This window comes from Actinia tenebrosa, unplaced genomic scaffold, assembly GCF_029948245.1.
Source record: "Actinia tenebrosa isolate PJP-AT-01 unplaced genomic scaffold, QUT_ActTen_1.0 PGA_scaffold9__36_contigs__length_13948895, whole genome shotgun sequence".
NCBI lineage: Eukaryota > Metazoa > Cnidaria > Anthozoa > Actiniaria > Actiniidae > Actinia > Actinia tenebrosa.
The window spans coordinates 9,051,696-9,064,072 of NW_028292586.1; the positions used below are offsets into that span (position 1 = coordinate 9,051,696).

Consider the following 12,377-nt stretch of genomic DNA (forward strand, 5'->3'; position numbering starts at 1 on the left):
TTCACTTGTCTTCATAAGGTTGAAGATGTCAATCAGCATGAGATCTGGTAGGTCATTTATATAAAGAGTCATGTGTGGACCTGATCTCCGGTGATCTTGTAATGGCTGCAAGTAACTAGTCGATCACGCGCATGCTCTAGTGCTAGTCTCCCGTGAGTGAGAACACAGGTAACCCAACGCACTATTAAATAAAAAGAAAGGTGAATAACAAAGGAAGCAAGATAACATATAACGGTTTCAAGCAATTAACAAATGGAGATCAAAAGCGAACCTTTTGCTCTGATGGGGGGGGGGGGGGGGGGGTGCACATGCACCCTGTGCTCCCCCCTAGTTACGGCCCTGATAATTTGACGACATTACTTAAATCATTATATAATCTATCAGCAGCGAAGGAAAATGATCGTTGACCAGATTTTGAAGATATCTTATGTAAATGAATGTCATTACGCCTTCTAGTATTGTAATTATGAATCTCTGAATTACGATTAAATAACTTTCTTAGATATGAAGGACAGAAACCATTCAAGCGGCAGAAAACTGTAAGATACTTATGAAAAACCCACCTCTCTGCTAAAGAAACCAAACCCAATTTTTAAAGTAAACTGGCTGAACTACTATCCCTAACCTTTCTCTTGAGAATTATACGTGCACCCCTTTTTTGAAGCCTCAAAAGACGCCTTAGGCTAGTTTTATCAGTGTTAGACCATACAAAATCACTATATTCATATAGAGGTTGAATTAGAGACTCATGAAGTTGTTTACAGGTGTCCACGTTGATAAATTTTCTAATTCTACCCAACAGACCTAATCTACGTGATGCTTTTGAAGCAATATAGTCATTATGTTCATGTCAGTTCAATTTATCGTCCATTATTGGACCGAGATATTTAATAGAATCTTTTCGAGGTAGATCTGTATCACTCATCTTTACTTAAGGCTTGTGGGCTTTTGCCAGTGGCTAACTTGTACCAAAGAGAATAACGTTAGTCTCTGAGCAGTTTATAGCCAGGCCATTTCGAGAAAACCAGTTACCAACAGCATCTATTTCTTGTTGAAGAACACTCTCTATTGTCTTGACATCTTTGTGGGTAAAGGAAAGGGCGGTGTCATCAGCATATAGCGCTACTTTACATTGTGTAACACAGATAGGTAAGTCGTTGATAAATACTATGAATAGCAAAGGGCCAAATGCAGACCCTTGTGGAACACCAGATTGCAAACTTTGTACTTCTGAAATGGAGCCATTTACACAAACAGTTTGAGTCCTTCCATCCAGATAGTTATTAAACCAGTTCAAAATAATAACATGAATTATCGATACTCTTTCACTTACTGTATTTAGAATTAAAAAGCTCTTGGACATTTTTGTATGTGTGTCGCTCATCACTCCATACTAAAGGACAAATGAAATGTATTAAATAAGTATAGGTTTACTGTACCTAGATAGAAATATGACACAGGATCGTGTGGTCTATGACTAAAACATGCTTAATGGAAACCATGCAACTATCAAAATGTATAGGAAATAATTTATATTTAAAACACTTTTGGATATCCAATGATGTTATTGACCGAGCTTTAAATGACCGAGATTTAAATTTTGGAAATAAACTATTGGTAAACTTTCTTTAATATCAACATACACAGCTCTTCCTGCATTGGTTTTTATGGTTACCATGACAACTAATGAATAAGTTTGTTATGTTTTTAAGGAAGTACCTCAATTTAGGGCAATTTTTTTAAAGATTAGCACACCATATCTCAATGTGCTGACTTGAAAGAAGTATGTATACCAACATGGCGAGTGGTACACGTTCCAAAACCAGCGCCGACAAATTTGAGAAAGAGGAAGCTGAAGGGTTACACAATCATTTAATCTTCATGAAAGAACTCCTAAGTATACAAGAATCTACCATGAAATCATTTTTCTCCACATTTATTGAATCTACCAATGTTAGAATCGACAATCTAATCAAAGAAGTCCAGGACTCTTAAAACTAGCCTCCATTACACTCAGGCAAAAGTCGCTGAAATGAAGAAAACTAACTGCAAAGATCGATTAGAGAGACTAGAAAACAACATTGAAGCACTACTGGACAAGACAGATGATTTAGAAAACCGTTCCAGAAGAAATAACTTGTGCTTTGAGGGAATCGAAGAAGTCAAACGCGGGAACGAATCCTGGCAGCAATCGGAGGAAAAGATCAAAGAAGTAATCAAAGAAAAACTCGAGCTTGATGCTGATAATATTGTTATTGAAAGAGCCCACGGAGTAGGAGCAAAGAAGCCTGATGCGAATAAACCAAGACCAATTGTGGCCAAATTTCTAAACTATAAAGATCGGGAAGAAATAATACGGTCGAGAAGAAAGCTGAAGGGCAGCAAGACTGTCATCAGAGAAGATTTCTCTGACCGGATCTTCGAAAAACGAAAACAGCTAATAACTAAGATGATAGAGGTAAGAAACAGCGGGAAAGTCGCTTTTCTTCGCTATGACAAGCTTGTCGTTCATGATAACTACAGGCGCTTGGGCCCAGGCCTTCCTGGACAGCCGCCATTATATGTTGGCGCGATGCCCAGTGCAATGCCAATTACGAGGATGCCGAGACCAATGTCAATGACAGGATTTACTCCACATGCTGTTTCATGGATGCAACCAGTTAATATTGCCACTACACCTGATAACCAAGCTGAAGCAGTCCAACAACAAACCAGCGAAGAATGACTTTAGCTTTGATCTGTCTGACCATTCAGTTAAGTTTATCGATTATTGCTTTAAATTGTAAAGTAACTTAAACTGAACTTATTACTATGGACTTAGTAGATCATCTTCCTTTCATACACCTGGATGATGAGTCATTCAGAATGGCCCTGTACGAATTACAACAGGGCCCTATTAGATACCAACACGATCGATTAGAATCTCTAGTTTTTAATCCATTGATGTTAGAGAAAAATATTGCTGCTAATTCGGATTTAGATCCAGATGTACAATATCTCAACATACCCAATAGCGACTATTATATCTCTGAGCAATTTAATGAGATTACGTGTAATGACAACAATAACTCAAAATTTTCTTTATTGCATTTAAATGCTCGCAGTATTAATCAAAACCTCACTAAATTAACAGATTTTCTCACTACTCTAGACCTGACTTTTTCACTCATTGGTATTACTGAAACTTGGCTTGATAAAAGAAATTCCACCAGTGATTACATAAACATAGAAGGGTATAATTTTATTCATAAATCTCGTGATGATAGACCTGGTGGTGGAGTAGGTTTATTCATAAAAGATGACATAAACTTTAAACTAAGAAATAACCTTACAGTTTTTGATTCTCAAATTCTGGAGTCTATCTTTATCGAAATAATTAGACCTCACCAAAGAAATGTAGTTATAGGGGTATTATATAGGCCACCCAATTCAAATTTTCAAATGTTTATGAACAAATTGAATGAAATTTTGCCTAAATTTTCAAAAGAACAAAAAGACTGTTATTTAATGGGGGACTTTAACATAGACCTCCTGAAATATCAACAGCATAACAACACCAATGATTTTCTTGATACTATGTTTTCACATGCTTTTCTACCAATTATCAATCGTCCTACTAGAATAACTTCACACACAGCTACTTCTATTGACAACATCTTTACTAACTGTTTAATTCAAAATGACCAATCTATCAATGGTATATTATTCACAGACATTTCAGATCATTTGCCAATCTTTTCTATAGTTCCCTTGCAGGACAATGCTGAATCTAGAAACATAAGAGTAACTAGACGACAAATAAACACTCATACTAAAGAGCTTTTCAGCGAAGAACTAAATAGGTGTAATTGGAATACAGTCATTAATTCTCACAACCCTAATATCGCTTATGATAACTTTGTTGCTACTTATAACAACATATATGAAAGATGTTTTCCAGTCAAAACAATAACAAGAAAGAAAGCAAAATTAGCTAGTAAACCTTGGATCACCAAAGGACTTCTAACATCTATCAAAGCTAAATGTAAACTTTATAAGGAATTCTTACGTAACCCCACTCCATTTGTTGAACAAAAATACAAGAAATATAAAAACAAACTATCCTGCTTATTGAAGTTATCAAAACGTAGTTTCTATGATTCCAAGTTTGAATCAGCTAAAGGAAACCTAAGAGCCACTTGGAAACTTCTAAATGAAGTTATTAACAAGAAAAAAAATAAACCAAAAATGCCAACAACTTTTTCTCATAATGGAAATGAAATAAAGGATCCTTTGTCTATTGCAAATAAGTTTTGTGAATTTTTCACAAATATTGGGCCAAGCCTTGCCAAAAAACTGCCACACTCAAATATCTTACCTGAACAATATCTTAGTAATAGGATTAGTGAAACAATCTTTTTAACTCCAGTCACAGAAGATGAAATCACACATCTCTCTGTTGGCTTCAAGATAGGTAAAGCAACTGGGTTTGATGGTGTCAACATTAAAGACATCAGAGCTAATATTCAATCTCTGGCTAAACCACTGTCACATGTTATAAATCTATCTATTTCCACTGGCATTGTTCCTAATAGTACTAAACTTGCCAGGGTGATTCCTATATATAAAAGTGGTTGTTCTTCTGAATTTAGTAACTATAGACCAATTTCTATACTCCCTGTCTTTTCAAAATTCTTTGAGAAGGTCATTTATGATAGGTTAGTTGCTTTTATAACGAAGCATAACATACTTTATGAACATCAATATGGCTTTCGATCCAGTTATTCGACCAACTTAGCTATTATTCAAATGGTTAACCACATTTCTTCATCAATTGATAATAAGGAACTTTCCACAGGTGTATTCCTGGACCTGTCAAAAGCTTTTGATACAGTAAATCACAACATACTTGTAAAAAAATTAGAATATTATGGAATTAGAGGATTAGCTTTGAACTGGATTACCAGTTATTTAACAAATAGAAAGCAATATGTTGAAATTGAAAATAAATTATCTACCCAGATGACGATTAATTGCGGTATTCCTCAAGGAAGTATTCTAGGACCTTTATTATTTATTATTTATGTCAACGACATAGCGAACTCTTCAGATCTACTGAAATTTATATTATTTGCCGATGATACTAATGTATTTTATTCTGATAAAAATGTGAATAATTTAAATTATATCTTGAACTCTGAGCTTGACAAAGTTTCGACATGGTTAATCGTGAACAAACTTACTATAAATATCAAGAAAACTAACTATATACTATTTAAGCCAAGACATAGGACATTGAATAGCAATAATCTGACTTTAAAAATTAATAATGTGTTAATTGAACGTAAACAAAGCACCAAATTCTTAGGTGTCATAATTGACGAACACTTAAGCTGGAAAGATCACATTTGTACTGTTGCTGGGAAAATATCTAAATCTATAGGAATTATATCTAAATCTTAGTTCTTTATTTCACAAAAATCTCTTCTTATGCTTTATTATACTTTGGTTTACCCTTATCTTTATTATGGCAATATCATATGGTGCTCTACCTATGAAAGTAATTTAAATCGTTTAAAAATACTTCAAAAATACGTAATCAGGATTATTACTAACTCTAGATATGATGCTCACACTTCTCCCTTATTTTCTCAATATAACTTATTAAAACTGCAAGATATTCGCTCTCTTCAGTTAGGGCTATTTATGTATTCAATAGAAAATGAAACTAGACGCCCTTATTGGCGTTTACTCGGGCTACCTATGTCGAAAACAAAGAAGGTGAGAAAGTAGTAGAAGTGTGAAAGTAAAGGAGCGCAATCGGAGAGGATGTGTTTATGTTGGTCAACTCCGAAAAAATGAGAGGGTCTCGCGGGAACCGTTGTTGTCAGGCGGTTTGCTTGGTAAAAAAGATAAAAGAATATTGAGCATTTTGTAGGGCTAATGCTTTGGCATTTTCGCTTCCTGATCCAAATGCTTCACGATTGATAGCAGATGGTAGTGGTATCTTACTTGACTGTTAGATCTCAGGTGTGAAAGGTTTTTTTCTCTTTTTGCAGTGTTCATAGATTTATGCTGTTCTGCTTGTTGAGACAAACGTTGTTTCTTAAGGGCAGGATTCATGTTTGCATAGCTTAATTTGCGTTTCTCAGCATTAACCTTTTTTTGTGCATTTGATTTGTGTTTCCTTATGATACCTTGTCTTGCAGTGTTTGATAATTGAGTTGAGCAGGATATAAATAAAATATGGTAATCTAACTCATTTTGAAGTGTTTGTGTTGTTATACCAATCATTTTCTGTACTAAGGTGGATACACTGGTTACTTTTTCAAACATATCAAATTCCCCATTGTATAACACTATGAGATAAAAGTCGGTGGTCCGGCATTTATGGTGAAAAATGCAACGAATGCAAGAATTGGACAGCCATGCTAAAAATCCAGTATTGCCTTTTGTATTATTTGTTATTATCTTCTGTAGTTCTAATTTGCTTGTAGCAGATGTGCAGTACAATTTGCCTTGTTTTTGTAAATTATTTTTAACACTTATATCTGCATCATATATCTGAAGGCTTGCTGGTAAATCATTGATTGTAAGGCACTCTTTGTTGAGGCTCCGAGTATAAAACATGTTTCCATGATCAGAAATTGATTCCAATGTATCTGAATTCCAATAGTTACAGGATTTTAAAACAGAAAAACAAATACAATAAAATGATATAGCGCAGCAACATTTCAAAATTATACCATTCATATAGGCATTGAAACTTGTATTATGACTGTTGTGGCTTTGTTGATCATCATCTGTGCCTTTACCAATCACTTCACTCTGTTCAGTTATGTGGGTTGGTAGATTAAAGGTATTTTCACTTGCATTGTTTTGTTCACACATTTCTGTGATATGCACTCCCCTGAGTTCAAAACAACCTGTTGAATTGTCATAAAAACTTTGGAAGTAATTTATTAAAGCATTAAAGTCATCGACATCTAGGAGTACACAAGTACCTTGAGGATGAGGGAGGCCATATGAATTCCGAGCATGAGAATCAAATATTGCTTTTGTGCAAAAGGCGTGCGAGTTGTTCAACAGGGACTCTACTTGGTTCTTGATCACGCGAAGCAACACGAGGCTTGTGCTCAACACGGTACTGAGAAGTATAAAATTTGGCATAACGAGACCTGCAATCCTCTAATAAATATAATAATTTATTGTGATCAACAAATACAGATAACTGTACAGCCTTTTCCAATAAATCACAGTCATTTTCCAAAGAGTATACCAAACTCTTAGTTGACTCATTTATGAAATGTACAATTAAAATCAACATCATGCACAACAGGCTCGCTACTAATAGTTGAACGAACGATAGAATGTTGTAGAAACTGTCCAAAATTGAGAACAAAAAGAAAAGAATACATAAAAAACTTATCCTCGATGAAAATGGCGTAAGTCCAATGCTTGTTGATTCGCGGAAGGCATGAAATGTTGTCTTGAAAGATTCCAATATGGCGTCCATCTTCAGCTTACATGGAATGTTTTCTTTGTCTCCATCATCTTCGAAGCAGTTATCAATGAAGTTCCCGCTTACTAAAGAGTTAGTGATTGTTTGTTCGTTTAAGTACGTTTGAGTAAGTTTGTACGTTTGTCCATTTGAGTTCATTTGAGTTTCATTTGAGTTTCATTTGAGTTCACATTTCTGGTAATCTTTCTGGTATCTTTGGCATTCTTTTGCCATTTTGCTTTGAGTTCGCGGACCGACCCGTTCCGAAAACGCTCGACATCTTTTAGTGTGGGTCTACCGCGAACGACGTGTGCGTTTGTGTGTATTTTGAGTGTCCCAGAAGAAAAGGAATTCGCCATAACAAACCACCGACGATGAGCAGAGAGCAAGAAAACCTCCGACCCAACATGTAGGTCACATGACTTGCACTCGTGCGTCGCCTCGCTTTCATGACTGTCTCGATCGTATGCATATTCATCATGTAAAACCTCGACCATACGATAGACTGATACAAAACCGAAACCTAAACTCGGCCTACCTTACAGGTAGCCCGAGTAATAAAATTTTGCCTAACTCCTTTCAAAACAAATTTGTAAAAAACTCCCAAATCCATAATTATCCAACTAGACAGTCAAATAATTATAGACCTGCTTTCTGTAGAACCAATATCAAACAATTCACAGTAATAAGTCAAGGGCCAAAACTGTGGAACATGATACGCAATCACATTAGGTCAGCAAGTTCAAAATCTATTTTTAAAATTACACTAAAAAAGCATGTCATCAGCTGTTATGTCTAAACACTGATCTTTACGTGCTTATTAATTTAATCTATCAATTGAGTTTAATATCTGTATTTTTTTATTATTTTTAAATTAAATTGTAAATGAACTCTTTATAATTACTGATCATTGTAAATTACTACTTTCTAACTTTAACTTCATGTGCATATGTATGTACTAATATGTATTTATTTCTATATATTCATTTTTATATATGACAATATACACCTTCATGCTTCATCAAATAATTATATCTAAATTATCCAAGCTTATATAAGACACCTCAAGAATATAAGCCTATGGTTTCTTCTTTAGGTGTCTTCCTTCTGGATATATATACATTCAATTATAAAATCTGCAATCACTATTTCTTTTATTACATATTTGTACAATTATTGTTAATAGAATTTTGAATACTTGTTACTATATTTCCAGAAAGGTAGATTGAATAAACTGATTGATTGATTGTATGGGTACAGTCATTTTAAATTTATACACACCAAAGTGATCTCTGAATTTGATGTTAATCTCAGGCTTTAGGGACAGAAAAGACAACCCTGGTGTGGGCGCAACCATAAACTTATTACAAATTGGGTTGTAACCAGGAGTTTTAATACCTTAAATACGGTTTCAACAACAAATAAATATATAGGTTAAATATAGAGAATAACTAAAGTAAACCAAGAACTCAAGAACCGGCGAAATGAACGACAAAAATACTTACAAAACAAACTGGTCCAAACTTGAATTTGACTGACTACAAAAAATTTGGTTCTAGTGAATATATACTGGAAATTTGAATAATCAATGAAATGGAAAAATCCTTATAAGTACAGAAAACAATGAAAAACAATGAAACAAAGACACTTAGAAAACTGACTTAAAGAAAGGTAATGAGGCGAAATGAAACATAATCCCGTACATAAATATAATAGATATACTTTGCATCTTGCACCTACACCTGGACTTGATCCAAAGTTGTAAACCTGGCCAGAAGTGTATTTAAAAACAATGGAAGACTCACATCCCATGTCTTCGAGAAACATTATCTGAAATATTCTTTATTCATTATTCTTCTTTAAGAATTCAATGGTGGGACGCTTGACCTACTCCCTTACTACTCCCAAGTAAAATATGTTTTCGTAAGCCACAGCGACCACGCCATCAACGTGAAGATTTAGTTGGCCTTCATTGTAGGACTGTAAAAGGATATAGATACAGCACGTTAGGGAGCGGCTATTATGGAAATTAGGGGGCGAACATTTTTGTCCATTATTATTTTTCATAATAGCAATGACACTGACACAAAACAAACTGTTTATTGGGGGGCTACTAAAGTTTGTGTTCTCTATAAAGGGGGAATCAATAAAGATTGAGCATCTCATTTCCGTGTCTAAGACATATAGTTACCCTTTTATCTCTCATGCTATCTTTGGAACGCACGTCTTTTTGCTCCTCGGCAACCTTTTTCATTGTTTACTTCTTCTCTTTCTCCATCAATTTGGTGGTAAGAAACTCGTTATCTTTTCTGAGTACTTCAAACTCCTAGAGGTAAAATGCTCTACATTAAAGTGTATATCAGGTCTAGAATTTTTTTACGGTTTTGTCATCTCTAGATGATATAGATAAATATTCCCAAAAAAATTTTTCGATTTCGAATTTTTTTCATCTCGAAATCAGCCTTCAAAGTTAGATTTCTGGCGACGCCCAGTCGTGTTGGCCGTGTTTTGGGAGACGCTAATGGACTGGCACTAGTTTTTCTGTGACGTAAATTCGGTGACACAGTTTAGATCGGCCTTTCGAAGTATTGTAAATATGCCTAGTAGGTGCGTGGTTGGAGGGTGTTCAAATATAACGAAGAAAGGCATAAAACTTCATACGATCCCTTATTTTAATGATGACCGACCAATAGCAAAGGCTAGAAGGAAAAGATGGGTCGATTTTGTGTTGAAAAGACGAGCAAAATGGACGCCTACGGCGACTTCGGCAATATGCTCGGAGCACTTTTCTCCAGAGGACTACAGTCAGCGTTACTCTTTCGGAGAAGACGACAGAAAGCTGGCACACTTAGTAAGGGATGAGACCGGAATTGTGTCATACCCAAAACTTTACCCAGTTCCATCGACTAGTTCAGCTGAAGCCAACAATTCTCAAAGAAATCGCCGAAAGGTAAGTCGTCGATTGATAATAAAAAAATGTCACACATATTGGACTATATGCCCCAACTGTAGCACTATCGTTTGTTTACTATATAGATTCTTAGAGACATGATCGCTGCTAGTACTGGTGAGTCCAGAGAAGCCATGGGACCTGTTAGAGAGCTTGAGAATGAAGACAGGTTACTTGTAGACAATGCAGAGGAGCCTGATACAGTAATCAGTGCCGAGGATTGTTCTTCAGCGCGGGATTTCAGCACCCAGACTCCAGATTGCTTGGCTTGCAAAAAGCTCAAAGAAGAAAAACGATTGCTACATAATAAATGCATCGATTTAAAAAACAAGATCGATTCTCTGGCAAAGGAACCCACTCCAAAATCGTCCTGTGGTATTCAGTGTAATTTAACACAGCTGAACGACCATGAAGAAGGTCTTGGAGAAAGGATCGGAGAGAATTTGGAACAAGACGATGAGTATGTAAATATGGAAGTGGAGGAAGATGATGAGGACACAGTTGACTATGACATTACAGAGGAAGAGCCTGAGAGTATCCCTGATGACGTTGACTATCACCCCTACACAGATACAGAGACAGAAACTGAAACGGAGGATGAAGAGCATATGACAGGAAAGAGGTATGGAATAAATTTGATCTTTATAGTTTAAATCTTGACAAAAAATAATTTGTTTTGCTGTTGTTTTGTCTTACAGATTCAATTCAAGCAACTATAGCACTAGAACTGAGCCTAAGTACATTGTCTTCTTGTCCAAGCTGTTATTGTTGTTCTCCTTCTGCCACTCCTGCAAGACTGAAAACCCTGTTGTGACATACCGAGAAGTAGGGACTATGGTCAATATCACTACTACATGCCAAAACCCCAGATGCCCAAAGAAGGAAAATACTTGGAGAAGCCAACCCAACATGACAGGCACTAAGATCCCAGCTGGTAATATTCTCCTGTGCTTTGCTGTCCTAACTGCAGGTGCTTCTGCAAGCAAGGTTTTCAGGCTATTTCAGCACATGGGAGTTGCCTGCATCACACTTACTACTTTCTTTAAACATCAAGGGGTACGCAATGTTTACAAAATGCTTTATTTATAAAAATGATCTATCATAGTTGAATTTAGTTGAGTAATGCAAACAAGGGCTCTGTACCTGAGAAGTAGGAGAATTATTTTCCATGTAAATTTATTTTTTGAATTTTAGGAAAAGCTGTTTCCTTCCATCCTGCTGTTTTGGAAAAAGTACCAAAAAGTAATGCTAAGTGAAGTAAAGTCACTGCCAGAGCCCCTAACACTATCTGGAGATGCCAGGCATGACAGCATGGGGCACAGCGCCAAATTTGGAGTATACTCAATCTTCCTTTGTAATTTGCCGAACATTATTCATTTTTCCCTCGTACAGGTATGTTATCATCATTGGATGTTATGATTCTACTATATCTGTCCTTACTGCCAAAACAGGTAGTGAGAATTAAACTTGTAAAAAAGCACTTTGTTGACTTTACATTCATTATGTTCTGTACACACATTCTTATTTGACTCTATAAGATAATTAATGCTAATCTTTGCATTGTGCCATTGTTCCTTTTAGAGAAATGAAACTGGTAGCAGTACGGCGATGGAGTACGTTGGTTTCAATAGGAGCATCAACTTCCTTCTTCAAATTGGCCTTACAATTTGAGATTACAATTACAATTTTACACTGAGCCAGTCCGCATCAGCAAGTGGTTCTGAAGAATATGGTCCTACCAATTCGTGAGATTCAGACCTGGGGTAGCTATCATCTGACTCGTGTGTTTCAGCATGTTGATGGCATTCGTCCTCAATTTCTCCATCCTCTTCCTCTGAATATATACTTGAAATCTCGCTTTCAGAGCTGCAATCACTCCCGTAATAGTTCGTAGCCATCTTGTGAAATTATATATTGAAATTTATGTTTTTTGAAGGAATGAAAGTC

The 12,377-nt window shown here is 35.7% G+C and overlaps 1 protein-coding gene across 1 annotated transcript; it reads left to right on the forward strand.

The window, feature by feature from the left end:
• Positions 1-9,936: 9,936 nt before the first annotated feature.
• Positions 9,937-12,117, forward strand: LOC148904730 (uncharacterized). The gene is made up of 5 exons (XM_089025215.1): positions 9,937-10,430; positions 10,517-11,052; positions 11,129-11,486; positions 11,625-11,822; positions 12,012-12,117. Exons 1-5 carry the CDS (start codon positions 10,077-10,079, stop codon positions 12,099-12,101), a joined length of 1,536 nt encoding a protein of 511 aa, XP_088881341.1. The 5' UTR covers positions 9,937-10,076; the 3' UTR covers positions 12,102-12,117.
• The last annotated feature ends 260 nt before the right edge of the window (positions 12,118-12,377 follow it).